The 18586-nt window shown below is 40.6% G+C and overlaps 1 protein-coding gene across 1 annotated transcript in view; it reads left to right on the top strand.

Annotated features, from left to right (window-relative positions):
- LOC138767717 (coiled-coil domain-containing protein 63-like) overlaps nucleotides 1–18586 on the top strand; it is a 21027-nt gene extending 2441 nt beyond the window's left edge. Inside the window, exons 2-11 of the mRNA XM_069945423.1 lie at nucleotides 3441–3616; nucleotides 4976–5165; nucleotides 7042–7146; nucleotides 8151–8332; nucleotides 9261–9445; nucleotides 10661–10884; nucleotides 11084–11158; nucleotides 14750–14939; nucleotides 15994–16188; nucleotides 18365–18586. Of these exons, the coding sequence (XP_069801524.1) occupies nucleotides 3450–3616; nucleotides 4976–5165; nucleotides 7042–7146; nucleotides 8151–8332; nucleotides 9261–9445; nucleotides 10661–10884; nucleotides 11084–11158; nucleotides 14750–14939; nucleotides 15994–16188; nucleotides 18365–18489 (1638 nt within the window). The 5' untranslated portion in view covers nucleotides 3441–3449 and the 3' untranslated portion in view covers nucleotides 18490–18586. The remainder of the gene's footprint in view (nucleotides 1–3440; nucleotides 3617–4975; nucleotides 5166–7041; nucleotides 7147–8150; nucleotides 8333–9260; nucleotides 9446–10660; nucleotides 10885–11083; nucleotides 11159–14749; nucleotides 14940–15993; nucleotides 16189–18364) is intronic.

Raw genomic sequence — 18586 nt, 5'->3', positions numbered from 1 at the left:
TATAAGTAAATAAACAAATGCTTTTAAAAATAACCAAGGTGAATTAAAAACAAAAAAGTGTTAAAAAAAATTGTTGATTTTGGCCAGTACAATGTAATAAAAAGAAATCAAAAAGTCCCATTTACCCCAAAACAAGAAAGTCAGAATACAGCGATGCTAAGTTTTTTTTTTTTAATTAGACAGTGAGCTCAGCTCCGTGAAATAAAAAATGAGTGCCCCAAGTAGCTGCCCAATGGCTGCCCAAGGGGGAACGTACCCTTGGAGGCTCAATAGATGGAAAAAAAAATGTTAGGGTTCTTTGAAGGTCAAAGAGGTAAAAAATAATGTCAGGATGGGGTTAAAACTGTTTTGAAATTATATATATATATATATATATATATATATATATATATATATATATATATTTCAAATATGTCCCTGCTGTGCACTTCCACATGGGACTGTCCCGCTTCATTGCAGTCAGTTCAGCTCCCTGGGCAGTGTGGGGCCCGGGCTATGACTATGGTTAATTGCTGACAGGGAAGTCGCAGAGTAAGCCTGGTCTCCTCTGCACGACTGCACATGCTGAATAGTATGAATATCTCATTAACCTAGTAGTGGGGCACTCTCTGTCCGCTCCGGATATGTGTGTTACATTTTTTTGTAAGTTCTTCCTGTCCATTCATATCAGGGCACACAATTCATTGTAGAATTAATCCAGCGGCATAAAAAACAGAGGTGTTTTGCGCTGACAGCTGACCTGATGAACTCAGTTACTCCTATGTATTATGCACATGTGGTTCGCCTGTTATAGTTGTATCTTACTGCATATAAAGTGATATGATGTGAGACTAGAGTATGGACATTAACTACCAAAGTATTATCAGGCCAAGGATGGCAGTATTTCGGACACTGTGTAGTTTGTGAACTGTTGGTGTGCTGTTTTGGTGAAAATGTATTGTAACGGCATCACAGTGAATAAGTGACGTGGAAACGGCAAAACACCACATGCCTTTGATATTCACAGTATCACAATCATGTGCTTATATACTTTAACCATATACTGTAGAAGCAACAGCTTTGCTGCTCATATACTGTACATCTGCTATGTACTTGCAACACAGCAAATTTTCTGCTGTGGTTTTCTCTACCAAAACAAAAAAAAGAAATCGAGCCACAATAACAAAACCTGGCACGAATGTAGTCTGGTAAGAGTTACGCAAATCTGTTGACTTGGATGGACAATATTGTTACTAGAGATGCCTCTGAGATGTAACCGGCGGCAGTACTGACAGTTGTCATACTTTGAAAGGGGCCATATAGTAGGCCTCAGAGAAGCAGGGAGGTCGATAAGGTACATCAACCTCAATCTCGGTCACAGTGATATGGTAGTTGCTCGGTGTTGGCAACAGTTGATCACAAAAGAGAGAGTCTACTGTCAGGACGTCCCAGGAACACAAATGGGCTCAAAGATTGCGCAATCAAAAGAGCGGCTACATCCGCACCAACAACATCGCTAGCATCGATTCCATGTCATTTACCACCTTCCGACGCTAGTATAAGGAGCCAACGTCCATTAAAGTGACTCTGTACCCACAATCTGACCCCCCCCCCCAAACCACTTGTACCTTCGGATAGCTGCTTTTAATCCAAGATCTGTCCTGGGGTCCGTTCGGCAGATGATGCAGTTATTGTCCTAAAAAACAACTTTTAAACTTGCATCCCCGTGCCCAACGGCCGTGGCCTAGAGTGTCTGGGCATTAGGCTGGCACAACCTCTCTGTCCCTCCTCCCCACCCTCCTCATCATTAGGAATGCTCCAGGCAGATTTTCTACTACTCATCACCTGTGTCAGCACGGTACATGGGCTGGATTGTTAAGGCACCTGTGCAATGATCAGACAGGAGGAAATGTTCTAGGGGCATTCCTAATGATGGAAAGGGTGGGGAGGAGGTACGGAGGGGTGGGGCAAAGTTAGGGCACAGGTATTCTAGGCCATGGCCGTTTGACACAGGGCTGCCAGTTTAAAAGTTGTTTTTTAGCACAATAACTGCATCACCTGCTGAACATACCCCAGGACAGATCTTGGATTAAAAGCAGCTATCTGAAGGTACAAGTGGTTTGGGGGGGACAGATTGTGGGTACAGAGTCGCTTTAAGACACTCCACATCGTAGGCAGTGTCGATTGGATTTTTGCTGAGCTTGGGCAAGCTGGAGTGTGACTGAGTCGAGCGGTGTGCTTTTCAGTGATGAATCCCGATTCAGCCTCAGTGCCAGTGACCACCACACACACGTGTGGAGGCAGCCAGGCCAACAGTGTGATCCAGCATTTTTTGTTGAACAGCATACAGCGATTACACAAGGTGTTACAGTGTGGAGAGCAAATTGTTGGGACACAATCACCTCTAGTCATCCTTCAAGGCACTATGATGGCTCACAGTTACATGGATGACATTTTAACGCCGGTTGTACTGCCTATGCTATTAATTTGCCCAGGTGCCATTTATCAGCAAGAATACGCTCTTCCTTATACTGCGCTATTCTCCCAACAATGCCTTCAAGGATATGACATACTCCCATGGCCTGCCAGGTCACCAGACCTCTCGCCAACAGAGCACATCTGGGACCTCCTGGGAAGGCAACTGCAGCTGTCCTGGAATACTGGTGAATAAACTGCCCGGTTGCAAAGATTATGGCATGACCTTCCGCAGGGGTTCATAAGTGACCTAATTGATTCGATGCCACACCGTGTTTCGGCTTCTATAGCTGCCAGAGGTGGATTTATTATTTACTGTAACCTTATTGTAACTTCTTAATAATACAGTGCTTTGATTTGTAATCATTAGCTTATCTCCTCATACAGTACATACATGTTAAGTTTCGTGATAGTAGTTTGTTTCCTTCTGGGTGCATATATTTTTTTGTGACAGAGTGTATATGGAACTTTCCTGGTGAACATATTAAAGGGGTTGGCCACTTTATAGTAAAATAATTCAATGTATAGTATTAGTAAGTGTACTCACTGCATATACCAACAGCAGCTCCCTGTGTACCTCATAGAGCTAACATCAGACTCCCCTCCTCCAGGCTGTCCTTCTCTGTGGTGAGGCTCTCCATAAGATGGCTGACATGAAGGAGCATGTGACCATGCCCCCAGTGTTCACCACTGAGCCTGTATATGCCGGCCATCCTATGGACAAACTCATGACAGAGCAGTACAGTACAGCTTGGAGGAGGGTAGTCTGATTTGAGCTCTATGAGGTACACAGGGAGCTGCTGTCAGTAAGTAATGCGAATACACTTACTTATACTACACACGTGACAATTTTACTATAAAGTGACCAACCTCTTTAAGTATGCACTGATGACACATTGACAATTCAGCCTAGTACACAAGCACTATATATGAATATGTTCCTGAACAGACAGTATGATAACAGCTATTATTTCCGGTGTCTCTAGCATACAAAAATGCGACCAGAGAAGAAGCTCGATTGGCATTTACCAAATATTGATAAAAATGAAGGTCCTCCTCCTACTGAAAAGGATTTGAAAACATTACAAGAGCAGCTTAGAGTGACTGAAATGACCAAAAGGTCCTTCAAAGAACAAACAGAACAGTATATTCTTAGTCAACAGTGAGTATGTGTGTTTGTTTCAGTATAAATTAAAAGAGAAATCCCAAAAATTTTTTAAAAAAGCAAGAAGGCAGTGGGTGCTGGGACCTAATAAACAGAGTATACACACGTCCCCGTGCCTCTGCAGCACCACTCCGGGGCCTCGCTAGTGGTCACCAGCTTTCATTTTTGGCCAGCATCCAGTTATGTCACATACCTTGCTCCTCCAGCTATCCAGCCTCCAGAGTCACTTCCCGGTTGATTTCCTGCTCAGTCATTGGCTAAGTGGGCAGTCAATTAGCCAAGTATGTGACGTTGCAGCTGGAGAAGTTACAGCTGTTATATCCAGGAGTTACACTACAGGGTACGAAGATAGGTAAGTATACTTTGTTTATTATCTCCCCACACCCCATGCCTTCCTGCCATGTTTTTACTTTTATGGGACTTCTCCTTTTAGCACAGCTTCATTAAAATTGTCAAATACTTAGACATTGTAAACTTTGTCTATGGTTATGTTTACACACAGTTATCTTTAGCCTAAAAACGTCCCAGTAACGGCCAGTTTAAAGCTCAAAAATTGCCATTTTTTAACATCGATCTAAACTAAAGTCAAAGAAAACTCCCATTCAAATTTTTTAAATAAAAACATTTAAACGCCAAAAAAACAGTTTGGTATTGCTGCACATTGAGGTGTCCAAATTTTATTGTTACTGATTCCACGCAGTGAAGATCATAAGAGGTAAAAAAATCAAACACCAGCAGATTTTTGGCTAAATCACAAAGCCGGAATTAAAAAAAAGGATCAAAAGGGCTTGTCTGTTATAAAATAGTGCCACTAAAAAGTTCATGACGCAATTAGTTATCCTTCACACAGTTCGATGGGTGTAAAAGTAAGAAAGTTATAGAGGTGAAAACATGGTGTTGCATAGATTTAAAAAAGTATACATAGTAGGTGTGATTGTAATCATACAGACACATAGAATACACTTAAAGGGGTTATCCGGTTAGGTATAATATATGTTGAACCGTCCCCCCTCCTGGAGAATAACAATTAATTCCATAGATGCCATTACCTTTTCGGTCTCCTTTCCCCAATTCTGAGCCTGCCGTTTACTGCTGAAGCCAGAGAAAATTGTCCTCAGGGGTTTGGAAGGGGTTAAATTATTTATATTTATTTCACCAGACTGCACCTTTAAGAGAAATTGCAGAGAATATAAAATTCTACTTTTTCTATATTATCTTTGTTGGCATTGTGTGAATCAACACTTTAAATTAATTTCACTTTAAACCATTTTTGATAAATCTCCGCCAATGTTTATTAAGTTATCTCGTATAAAAATAATATAATGTATCACTGACCCAAACATCACATCTTTATAGGAAAGAGATATCTCAGCTGAGAGAACAACAGAAAGACCTGAAACTTACATTATTGTTCTCTAGATCTCGAAAAAATATCTTGAAAGATCAAGAAAATGTCAAAAAACTTTCTGAATTGACAGAAGCTCAGGACAAATATAAGCATCTTATAGAAGAGCAAAGGAACCTGATAAGTGACCTGGACATTAAGGTATTCTGATTTGTGTGACCTTAAAGGGGTAATCCTATATGAAATGAATATGCTATACATGCCGGATGTGGGTTGCACCCCTGAAACTCCCACCTTTCATCGGAACAATGACTCTATTCAGACTGGTTGTAATGGCTAAGGTAACCAGTGTTCCAAAAACAAGAAAAACAAGTGAGCGAGCTGACTTACACAGTTTACATAGCTCCTATAGATGTTAAAGGAGAAAGTCTGGTGAAAATTTTTAATTAACCCCTTAGCCAATTTCGATTTTTGCACTTCCGTTTTTTTCCTCCTTGTGCTTAAAAGGCCATAGCAGTTGCATTTTTTCACCTAGAACCTTACATGAGCCCTTATTTTTTGCGCCCCTAATTGTACTTTGCAATTTTTTCATAAAAAAACACTGCAAAATCAGAAAAATAAATAAATGAGTGGTAAAATTGAAAAAAAAAAAACGCATTTTGTTTATTTGGGGGGTATTTGTTTTTACGCCGTCTGCCCTGGGGTAAAACTGACTTGTTATATATGTTCCTCAAGTCGTTACGATTACAACGATATGTAACATGTATAACTTTTCTTTTATCTGATAGACTGTAAAAAATTCAAACCATTGTTAAAAAATATGTTCCTCAAAATCGCTCCATTCCCATGCTTACAGCGCTTTGGTCTATGGGGCTGTTTTAGGTGTCATTTTTCGCGCCATGATGTGTTCTTTCTATGGGTACCTTGATTGCGCATATGCGACTTTTTGATCGCTTTTTATTATAATTTTTCGGGACTTGATGCGCCCAAAAATGCGCAATCTTTACACTTTGGAATTTTTTTTACGCTTACGCTGTTTACCGTACGAGATCAGGAATAAAATAAATTAATAATATGGGCGATTACGCAGGCGGGGATACCAAACATGTATATTTATATATTTATTTTTATTTATAACATGGGAAAAGGGGGGTGATTCACACTTTTTTAGGGGAGGTTTTTTTTTTATCAATAATAACTATTTATTTATTTATTTATTTCATATACTAGAAGCCCCCCTGGGAGACTTCTAGTATATACACACTGATCTCTCATTAAGAACTATGCTGTATAGTAATACAGCATAGATCAATGAGATAGGCACTCAATTGCTTTCGGCTGCTGCAACCGAAAACAACTGAGTGCCGAGCCGGGATCAGCGCCATTATGGTGCAGACCCCGGCTGGCAGAGGATGTGTGGATCGCTCCTCCAGGACAATGTTCCGGGGGGGCGAACCACCCCACTAGACCACCAGGTATGAGGGACAGCAAGCAATCAGATGCAGCTGTTAACTTTGACAGCTGCACCTGATTGCTTGATTAGCGGGCACGGCGATCGGACCGTGCCCGCTAATAGCTGCGGTCCCGGGCTACATGCCGCACCCGGGACAGTGGCGGTTCAGAGAGGGGTCGTCGCGCGGCACCCCTCTGAAGTCCCCGAGGCGATCACAGGGTGTAAATATACGCCCTGTGTCGTTAAGGGGTTAAAGTATTGTATTGGCCTTCAAAAGTTATACAAATCCCCAATATACACTTATTATGGGAAATGCTTATAAAGGGCTTTTTTCCCTGCACTTACTACTGCATCAAGGCTTCACTTCCTGGATAAAATGGTGATGTCACGACCCGACTCCCATGGTCGCTGTATTGTGCCTCATTGTGGAACTGGATAATGGAGATATTCTGCTGTTAGGGGTGAATAGCGCTAAAATATAGCGTGTGATAGAGTATAGCACAATATTTTTCTGGTCTGTGCCGCTGTAATAAATCTCTGTAATAAGACATACAAAGGTGTACAAGGGCCCATTCCCACCTGACATCTTGTACACAATATATATATATTTTTTCTTTAATACAGATAAAAGACAAGGAGAAAGAGCTTGTAAAACAGAAGAAAGAAGCGTCCAAACCTAAAAACATAGGACGAACACAGATTGCTCAGCTGGAGAATCAGCTGCAACATGTATGTACAGTATGACACATGAAGTCAGAAAAAAACAGTCTTCTTGAAGGGTTTCTCCTCTTCTAAGTCTGTGTTTACATGAGTAAATTATTCTACATGTGGTTTATATTGTCATACTTGAATGACAGTATGCTGACATGCCGCTGTGCATACAACAACCCCTATTCACTTTAATAAACGCGACGTGGTCTAATAATGAGGACATTTGGTCTGATACATTAGCAGAAGAAGGTATGTGTATACCCCTGTGACTCTGTCCTATAAAGTTCCTAAGCTTGCTGAATTTAGCCACAAATTTGTTGTGGTCACAGGCCAGGGTATGTGTGTCACAGTGCTGCGCCGCTGGGTATGAAATTATGCGGGGGAGATAATCAAACGCATAATTCTTACAAAGTATAAACCAAAGACAATATGCCCGCACAGGTCTCCGTTATGTGTGTGTGCTCAGTAGTCCAGGATATTCATGAGAGCACATTTTGGCAGTTGTCTATCTATACTGTTTAAAGGCAGACAGCTGTCAATCAGCAGCTGGGGGCAGAATTAGTGGTATGGCCTAATGCCCATTCTCCTGCATGTTAGGAGAATGACAGAAGAGAATGATTAATTCATTAATTAATACATTAAGCAGATTAAGTAATTAATACACCGTTTTGTTCACTATTCATGTCACTAGTTTATACTGCCCTCATTTAGGGCAGCATAAATTTATGGACAGATTCTCTTTAACCTTAAGTTAGATCACTAGCATTTGGAAATCCCAGTCATTCTCGCACATTATGTTAACACAGTTGTAGCTTTTATAAATATGATTGAACATTTTTGAAGCATGAGAAATAAATGTACGGACCAGTGGGGAAGATTATTATTGGCTGGACATGTTGTTTTTACTATCGGCATTGCAACTAACAACAATATCTGATACTGTTAGGACAAAGATATAACATTTGGGTATTGCAAAAGTATTAAACATACAACCAAGAATTATGTGATGTGCTCAAACACAGATTACTCAAAAATATAATATGATGAATATCGAAAATGCCAAACTAAGGGAGAATATTGACTATCTGCGATGTAAGAAGACAGCATTTCAGCACAGTATGGAGGAATTGCAGCAAAAAGTCACTCATCAGAAGGCCGCCATAGAGAAGATACAAGAGCAGATAATGTCTGCCCATAAAGAAAAGTAAGTGGCTTCCATCTTAGCACATCTCACTGTATTTAATGAATTGAAAATTGATCAAAGGCCTGTTAAATACATTAGGATCTGGGCTTAGCACAGATAGGCCAAATGTTACAAAAATTATTTTTTGGCCAATTTGCACCTTGCTTACCAAGTGAGTGGAGCTTGTCACAGAAGGTACATGCGCCTATTGACAAGTCTTTGTGGCCATACAATGACTGAGAATTACTAAGGAATGGCATGTGAAATACTGGCCTTAGTAAATCCCCACCCCCATAGTCTTCTTTAGTATGCTGTGAAATTCCTTCAATGTTACCTTACTGAAACAGAGTTTCTTGTTGTTCATTCTAATCTGGAGGTACATGTTTTATTAACATAACACCATTTTCGAGTCTATGGGGGAGATTTACCAAACATGGTGTAAAGTGAAACTGGCTCAGTTGCCACTAGCAACCAATCAGATTCCGCCTTTCATTTTCCAAAGAGTCTGTGAGGAAGGAAATGAAAAGTTCTAAAGAGTCAGGCTGGGTTCACACTGCATTTGTGCAAATGGTTTTTTTAATCATTTTTTTTTTTTTTTTTTTAAGCGGGTGTATTTGTGTGCATCCGTTATGATCTGTTTTTCCATTTACTTTCATTATTTATTGATTTTTTTTTATAACGTACACCAAAAGGAGGTCACTTCATTTTTTTGTCGGTTATAAAAAAAAAATTAAAAAAATGATCTGTTTTAATCTTTTTTTTTTTTTTTTTATAATGGAAGGCAATGGAAAAACGGATGCACACAAATGAATCAATTTTTTTTTTTCATCCGTTTTTAAACATGAAAAAAACGATTTGCAAAATCGCAGTGTGAGCCCAGCCTTACTGTTAAAGCACTTTTGGCTTAATAATACATGATTCTAATATTTTATAAATTTTAAATTTATAGAGCTGAAATCCAGACAAAAAGCCTAGCCTTCAAAAACATTGCGGACAGAGAGATAAAAAAATATGATACAAAGATTGATGAACTTACCAGATATGTTGATGGTTTGAAAAACCAAAAGCAATTTATGGAGGCAAAATGGTTAGATCGATCTGCAATGGCAAGGGAGCAAAGTCGAAAAAGACGAGGTATAGTTGTATATCCTTCAGGTAACCAAAGTGTACTTCCATTTACAAATGTCTTTGTAATCCTTAGAGCCTTGACGGCCAAAGAGTAATCTTTTATCTATTTTAAAGGAAGGTCTGCAAGATTTTTTCTTATTGGTTAGAAAGTAATGGTCCTTTTAGACGGAGCGATAATTCGTGCGATTAAAGATTTCGAATGAACGATGTGTTTTTTATAACGATGAGCGTTTAGACGTAACGATACATCGTACGGAAAAATTGTTTTGCGATCCTTTTGCGATCACTTAAGCCTATCTCACACATAGATGAAATCGTTGAAAGACTGTTTACACGGAACGATCTGCAAATTTTTGCGTACAATCAACGATGATGTTGAAAGATCTAAATGAACGATTTCTCGCTCGTTGCTTGATCGTTCACTGTGTTATATTATAGTTCGAATTCGATTGTTATCGTGCAAATTCTAACAATAATCATTCCGTGTAAAAGGACCATCAGGCTGGGTTCACGTTGATAAGTTCAGTATTCCTCTGATTGTGTAACAGAGGACCCTAATATCGCAGCCCCATAAAAATACTTATGTTAAAAGCCATGTTCCCACAATGCTGTTTTTCATCTAAAAAAAAGACATTGTGGGAACATAGCCAAAAGGATATCACAGTGTTAAAAAGTACTATTCTTTAAAAAAAAAAAAAAAAACAGCAATACTCACCTGTCATACTCACAAACCTGACCTGCTGATATGTCCCTATTGCACAGGAGATGCTGTAGAGGATGGGATGTCTCTTACTTTCCTCCTCTGCACTGTTACGGTGCATTTAGTTCTGTTCCCACGTTCCGGTGAAACCGTTAGGAGCACTGAGGGGTTGCTAGGAGCACTGCCCGCCCCCATAATACCGATCCACGCCCCCAGACGGCCCCCTCCATTCATTATCATTAGAAAGGGGCAGAACAGTGGGGGCTGATCGGTGATATGGGGCGGGGAGTGTTCCTAATGGTCTTAACGGACCATGGGGAATAGGACTAACTGCACCAAAATTTCGCAGTGGAGGAAGCTAAGAAACTAACCTGCTGATAGTTTCCCTTTGAAAGCATTCCCTCTCCGTTAGAATACAATGATCTTACATTGGAATTCCCCTTTTAATGTCACATGGACAGTGACTGATAGGCTCATATTTTGCTTTTAATTAGCTGATATACTGTATATACTTTCTGTAGAAAAGATACTTGAAGAAAAGAGGAAACTCAACCAGGAGATCATTGACGAACACAACAGCCTCTGTGAAGAATTGGGAAATCTGCTTGGACAACAGAATGTTGACCTTAGTGAGATGGCAAAACAATATACATTCAATGAGATGAGGAATTATTCACTTTTCACATATGTCAATGAATTGCATAGCGAAGAGGTGGCTATAAAACAGGAAATCAAAGCCATTGAGGTGAGGGTTGTCTGACAGGCTTATTACGTGAAGAAGTATTCTCCAGTCTGTCTTCATCTGTTTCAATAAGAGGAAGAGACAGATGAAGCAACACTAGGACGTGTTTTGTTTTTGTGTACAGTATGCCTGTTCCTGCGGTAGTGTTAATGTCTGTGATATGTTATGTTGATGATGTAACTTATTCTTTCTTTTTACCTAGGATGAACTTTTAAAATTGGAATCTCAAAACAGGAACACCCTGAACGAGCAGCAAATTAGCATTAAGCAGCTACAGGTGAGAGGTCTCTTCTGTTCATCTCAACTACTCTAATGGTTGTTTTACACGGAGCGATAATTCGCCCGATCGCACGATTAAAGATTTTGAATGAACAATGTTTTTTTTATAACGATCAGCATTTAGACGGAACGATACATCGTACGGAAAAATCGTTATGCGATCGTTACGCGTGTAAAAGGGCCAAAACGATAATTGGCCCGATCGTACGATTATCGATGTCGGACTAACAATTTTTTTTCAGAACGATCAGCGTTTAGACGGAACGACATATCGTACGGAAAATTCGCTTTGCGATCGTTTTGCGATCGCTTAAGCCTATCTCGCACATTGGTTAAATCGAACAACTGTTTACACAGAACGATCTGTGAATTTTTTGTGAACGACGATTTGAGAACATGTTGAAACACGTTATCGCGCACATTCGCACGATAATCATTACGTGTAAACGCATCTTCATGCAGATGATTGGATGAGCTTTACTAGTTTATTGCACACAAATGGTCATAAAAGGCCGGTAGAAATATAGACGCTGTCCAGTCTTTCTGCATCAGGTTCGGCTCCGTTCACACCATGATTTGCCTATTAGCATCCTATCAGAATGGAATGCTGATGTATACATCAGCGTCACAAACCCTTTTGATTTCAATGGTCTGAATATAGTCTGCTGGTAACTATATTTGGGTCAGCTGAGAAGGTAGTTTTGTGAAAATAGATTCTTTACATGTAACTTATTGATTAAACTCCCTGCTGATTCTGGCTTTAGGAGTGAGTTTCCCAGCATGAGCTGTCAGTCACTGAGGAGACCGCCCACTTACACCCGTAATTAGTAGAGATTAAATTCAGCTAAAAAAAATTGCTAAAGATTTTCCTACAAAATGATATATGACTTATGCTGCGTTTACACGGAGGGATAATTCACCCAATCGATCGTTTAACAATTTTGAAGCAACGATTTGGTTTTTATAACGATCAGCATTTAGAAGAATAAATCGTTAGAAAAATCATTAGAAAATTTGTAAGAAAAATCGTTATTGCGATTGTTTTTAAGATCGCTTAAGCCCATCTTTTACATAGGGTAAATCAGTGAAAGACTAATTACACGAAGCGATCTGCGAATTTTCAGTGAACGACGATTTAAAGATCAAAAGATCAAAATGAACGATTTCTCGCTCGTCGTTTGATCGTTTGCTGTGTTTACATGTACGATTATCGCTCAAATGCGATCGATATTGCGAAAATTCGAACAATAATCGTTCCGTGTAAATGCAGCATCAGTGTCTCAGTTCCTTCTGCCCTACAGCATGATGCTTGCTGATGAGGCTGCAGGTGCATGTTCAGAGGGAGAGGTGCCATAATGGTATTAGATTTCCAAGAGAGTAGAATAATTTGGTAAACAGTCTGTACAGTAATGTTTCCGGACAGATAGTTACATTATATATAACAACAGGTGTGGAAATTATTTCATAGCAGTTAAGAAAAAAAACCCAGTGCTTTAACTATCTAATGCTGCGTTTACACGGAGCGATAATTTGCCCTATCGAATATTAACGATTTTGAAGCAACAATTTGGTTTTTATAATGATCAGTATTTAGACAGAGAAAAATTGTTAGAGAAATCGTTATTGCGATCATTTTTAAGATTGCTTAAGCCCATCTTTCACATAGGGTAAATCTGTGAAAGACTGTTTACATGAAGCAATCTGCAAATTTTTAGCGAACGACCCACGACGATTTGAGAACATGCTGAAAGACCAAAATGAACGATTTCTCGCTCGTCGCTTGAACATTTGCTGTGTTTACACTGAACGATTATCGCTCGAATGCGATCGTTATCGTGAAAATTCGGACGATAATCGTTCCGTGTAAACGCAGCATAAGGCTATGTTCACACTACGTAAAACTAAGGCCGTAGTCCTGATCGCAAAACTATGGCCATAGTTTTGAGGTTTATGCCTTGGCTACAATATATACGAACTACGGTCGTACAATGCACACTACGTATCAGACAACGGCCGTTCTTTTCACGGCTCCGTGGAAAATGAACATGTCATTTATTTCCGTCCGGTAATGTTCCAACTACGGCCGTGGATTTCACTGCGGCCGCGCATGGAATATTTATTTCTTTAAAATTAAACTTGATTTTGAAATAAAAAAATTTCTGTGTGGTTTATTGGTCTGGACGCAGTATTCCAAATAAATGAATTGTTTCATCCCGCTCAGAAACAAGCTAGGAAGCTAAATTATACAACGGCCGTAGTTTCACGACTAGACTGTATGGCCATATTTCTATGGCCGTAGTTTCAGGCGCACACGTCCGGCCGGGTGAAAACAACGGCCGTTAATTTACGTAGTGTGAACATAGCCTAAGAAAACCCAATCACTCAATCTGCCTTTCATCCCCTAGATCATGCAGACATCCTGCAAATGTAGCCCAGCATCGGGAGCCAACTTTCATTACAATTTCAGGCTTCATGGGTGGAGTCTTCCTGCCCTGTTTTGTCCCAGGGCCCTATTTACTCAGTATGGACTATCAGTATCTGATTGTTGGGTCTCCAACAACTGGCACTACCACCAGTCAGCTGTGTGCCCAAGCATGCTGTGTTATTGAAGCTAGGTTCTAATTCGCTGCAGTAACCCAACATATTTACAACCAATTTTATGGATCTGTCTGCATATAGGCCCATTTACTGTGTGTGGGTGCTTTAACTGATGGTGGAGGTGCCAGGTGTCAGATCCCCACCTATCAGATATTGATGGCCTATCAATTACTATTATTACTATATTTTAATAATTCCCTTTTTTCAGTGAATTATTCCAGCACAGGAGCCCTGCACCAATAGAACTAATGGGAATAAACCTTGCTTAATGACACAGATATACTAACTAGTCAGTACCTATTATGCACCTTGTACACATCAGGAAAATGTATTTGCATCTGCTACTAGCCCTTCTGGGCCATTATCAGCACACAGACAAGTACCACAGGGCTGCACCTGGCCCTTTAACTGTATGCACTCCTAATCAGGAGTACGGTGTGCTGGTTGACAGGACAAGGAACCATTAGCTCCCTGCCCTGCCAATCACTCTTGTGGCCAGAGCCAGCAATATACCTCTGGCCACAAGAGGCTGCTCTCTCCCCACCATAGTGCTGTGAAATCTCTCACAGTGAAGGAAAGAAGAGGCAGAGAAGAGGGCTGCTGCAGCCATGCAGCAAGTAGGTATGGCTCCCCACACTAACACACACACACACACACACACACCTTCCCCCGATTTTTATGGTCAGGAAATAATGGTGGTTTCCTGAAGCTTCCTGAAAGATTCTCTGATCAGTATTTCCATACATGTAAAAACTGACACAGAAGTGTGCATGGGGCCTTAGTAACCTGTATTAATGTACACAGCACTAACATCTCCATTCATCTGGTATTAGCAGTGTTTTTAGTAATGTATTTTTGGTTTCCCAGTAAACATACAGTATAAATAATAAAGGAATAGTACAACAAATGTTGATATATTTTTTAAAACCATTTGATTATCATATGTCGCTTTGGTGAACCATGGTGAAAGGTTTTGGTGAAATTCTTACAGGAAAACCTGCATGAAACATCTGAAGCAGCGGAAAAATATAAGAATAAACACTTGGAAATGACAAGGGATCTTCAGACAATAACATCAGCCATCGAAGATTTGGTAAAAAATCTTGATTGTGACTTATCATCAATGAAGAAAATGTTTGGGTGTGACATGCTCACATTCCAGGACAAATTACAGTATTTCAGTAAGTCTTGTGTAATAGGTGATTATCATATCATATGCTACTGTATGGTGGTAGTTGGTTTTTGATAACATTTTTGCTCATCACATTCAATGTACACTGCTGCCCTGTTCATATTATTGCCCATAGGTAAAACAGTTTGTCCCCAATAAGACCAAAAAAGAAAAGGGCCACAAAATCATCAAACCCTGTAATGCAGTGCACAGTTGCAATCACAGTACAGCTTAGACCGTATTAGGGTATGTGCACACTAAGGAAAACACGAAGAGCATTTGCGGCGTATTCCTCTGCTCGTCCTCCGCACTCCCGCTTCACTCTCCGCCTTTGCCATGCCTTCACTCTAAGGTCAGGCAGATTCCGCCGTCCGCCCGAAGAATGAACGGGTTGTGCCTGATGGCGGAATGTGCCTGACCATACAAAGAAGTCTATGGCACAGACGGAGAGTGAAGTGGGAGGGCTCGGGGATGAGTGGCGGAATCCGCTGCAAGTCCTACGCGTGTTTTCCTCTATGTGCACATACCCTAATACGGCCTTTAGTGTCCTCCCTGTTAAGAAATGAGCAGTGGTGACCACCCAGTTGACAGTATATTCAGATCAACAGTCAGCAATGACAGGTGTTATATCTGTTACCAGGGTGTAACCCAGAAAGGTCTGGGCCTCATGTAGCAAGGTTGCTTAGGGTCACTTATGTTTATACATTCATACTTATCCCTTATATAGTCAAGGCAATCACAAATGGTATAATACATGACCACCAAAAGCATGGAATTAAAACCAGAGAAAGCTGGGCAATTAAACTATTAATGGTAAATGAATGTAACATTATTTCACCACCTTCACCTCAATGGGACACAGTCCCAGGTTATCCACCCCTTAACCCAGCTATATTGCCGATCTGTTATTATCAATAGAACTAGTTTTTTACTGTTGTCTGTGGCTGCAAGGACATAATAGATGTGGCATTTATTACAGCTAGAGAACCACAAGTTATATGTACAGTGTAATATTTAGTTAGAAAACAGGTATTAATAGAATTTGTATTTCTGAATCTTCTTAGAAATTCTGGAGATGAAAATGGACGACTTAATACAGGTTCTTAATTTTTGCGCATTACGGGACAGGATTGAAGGCAGTTTTTCATCCACCTCTATTCCTAGCATTTTGGAAGCATCAGAAATATCTTGTTCTGTGGGTGCCAAAAAGGTTTCTTTACCAGCCATGCCAAAAACAATCAAAGCCACTGGTAAATCTGGTATGTTTTATATATGTCTTTGTAAGCAATGTGTGCATTTGGGAAATAAACACATTGACTAGTTGACTACATTCTGTCCATTAAAGTCAGTGACATTCTTCAACAGATTTGCGCAGTACAGGCTTTACATTAAATCGACTCTGTATCCAACAACCTGCCCCATCAAACCACTAGTATAATGTTTGTTGAGAGTAAATCCTTATTAACCCCTTCCCGTCATTAACATGTATATATACGTTCCTACTGCACATCCCCCCCCCCCCTTATAGGATTTTTCCTAATTGTCTAAGCCACACCTTGGATGTTGTGACACAGATGCAATTTAGACGAGCAATGAGTAGACATCCTGCATGGGGGTGTTCCTAATGATGAGGAGGGTGGGGAGGAAGGAAGGAGAGGCATTGCAGACCTAGGGCAAAGACACATCAGTATGACACAGCGCTGCAGATTAAAAGATCATTTTTTGCTCTAACCAAGACACCGAGCGTATCTTAAAAGAAATGACCGGTAATTTACTCTCATCAAACGGATGGTACTAGCGGTTTGGTGGGGTGGGTTGGTGGATACATAGTCCCTTTAAGCTGTGAATCAAGCCCTGGAGTAAGATATAGTACTTTAAGCTCTTGTATAGAACCTTTTCAGTCTTTCTGTTTCTGCTCTAAGAACTCTATCCCTCCCACTTTCATCCCATCTCACTCTTCCCCTTCTGCATAGATATGTATGGATAGCATGTAACTCTGAGTGAGCTACTAGAGCCTTTTGAAATCATTGGATGCAGTTGAGCTGTTTTTTCAGAGTGATTGTAGAGTTTACTGCGGCGGGGATGGAGAAGCATTTTTCACTGTTAAGAGATATTTGTACTATTGATTTATGCAAAGTTTGCTGAAATAGCAATGACTAAAGTGTCACTATGGGTATAGAAAACGTTTGACATGGTAGAGAGACATGTCTAAAGTCTTGATCGGTCAGAGTGTGAGTGTTCAGACCCTTATTGATTGCAAAAACAAGTCTGATGAGTTTCCAAAGTATAGAACAAGTTCGAGAGGATGGCGGCTGCACATCTAAAAAAAAAGAAGAAAAGAAAAGATGTTTTCACCTTTCCACGCCCCCACAGTTTCTTCTTGTGGGTCCCTGGTATCTTCAGATGCCTGTAGAGTGACAGCCTGCTCAGCCAAACACTGACAAACTGGGACGAGACAGCACCGAAGGCCAATGATTGGTTGAGCGGGCTGTCACTCTAGAGACAAGAGTGACAGCCCACTCAGCCAATCACTGGCTGTGATGCTTTCCTGTCCCAGTCAGCCTGTGATTGACTGAGCTTGCTGTCACTCTAAAGACATGAGTGACAGCTCACTCAGATGAGTGAACTTTTGGAATCGCATTAAGACAGCTAATGGCAGGGCAGGGCGGATTGGTGCACTGAGGTGTAAAGTGCCTTTCGTAATGCGCTGAACACTCTAATGAATAAATTAACAAAGATGCTTTTTTACTCACATTAAGCTGCATTCACATGTCCCCTAAAATTCTCAATTACAATTTTAGGAATCATTCAAGTTAATGGGATCGTGCATTCACACAATCTGTGCTGTAACCCCCACGGCGATACGCACTGCAAAGAAATAGGACATGTCCTAGTGCGGATCGCGGCACGGACCCCCCTTCCCCCTGCCGCCCGACAGCAGAGATGACAGGAGCACATAATGCATCTGACTACTCACCTACTCCCCCGTGCCGGCCGACTTACATGTTCACCAGAAGTGGTGTGGACTGCGCTGCCGCCTTCTTCTGTCAACATAGTCCAGGCCACTTCCTGTGAGCGTGTGTTAGCCGTCCGGCACCAGGGGAGTAGGTGAGTAGTCAGATGTGATGACAGGAGCACACATTATGCACTCCTGTCATGTCTGCTGCCGGGCGGCAGGGGGCTGCACTTCGAGGGGGTCCGTGCTGCGATCATCCTCCGGATTGCGGCATGGATCATGTGAATGTGGCCTAATAATACATAATATTTATCCAGCAGGAATACTTCATTATATAAGAGGGAAAAGAAGCCAAAAATGGACTGTGTTAGCATGACAATATATGATGGCTGTAGTTACATTGTCCCAAAAAAGACTGAGGAAGGACATCACATTCGTATGTACAGTATGTTAATCATCAGTTCTTTTTCTTTTTCAAGTTGGAATCCTGGAATTTGTTGAACTACGGAAAAAAGTACTGCATGATGTAGTCTGCAAAGAAAACAAGGCAAAAGAGGCAAAGAAACACGGACTGGACAAATATGGTCTAAATGAAAACACCTAGAATTGCTGCGAAAAGTAAATAAAAATAAATGACCTGAACATATGTGCCAGTAAGTTAATATAAGACTGCATCAAAACATATAATGCATTAAAACTGA

Source organism: Dendropsophus ebraccatus, chromosome 11, assembly GCF_027789765.1.
Source record: "Dendropsophus ebraccatus isolate aDenEbr1 chromosome 11, aDenEbr1.pat, whole genome shotgun sequence".
Classification (NCBI taxonomy): Eukaryota; Metazoa; Chordata; class Amphibia; order Anura; family Hylidae; genus Dendropsophus; species Dendropsophus ebraccatus.
The sequence above is the reverse complement of the archived record's forward strand: the minus strand, read 5'-3'. Positions and strand labels throughout refer to the sequence as shown.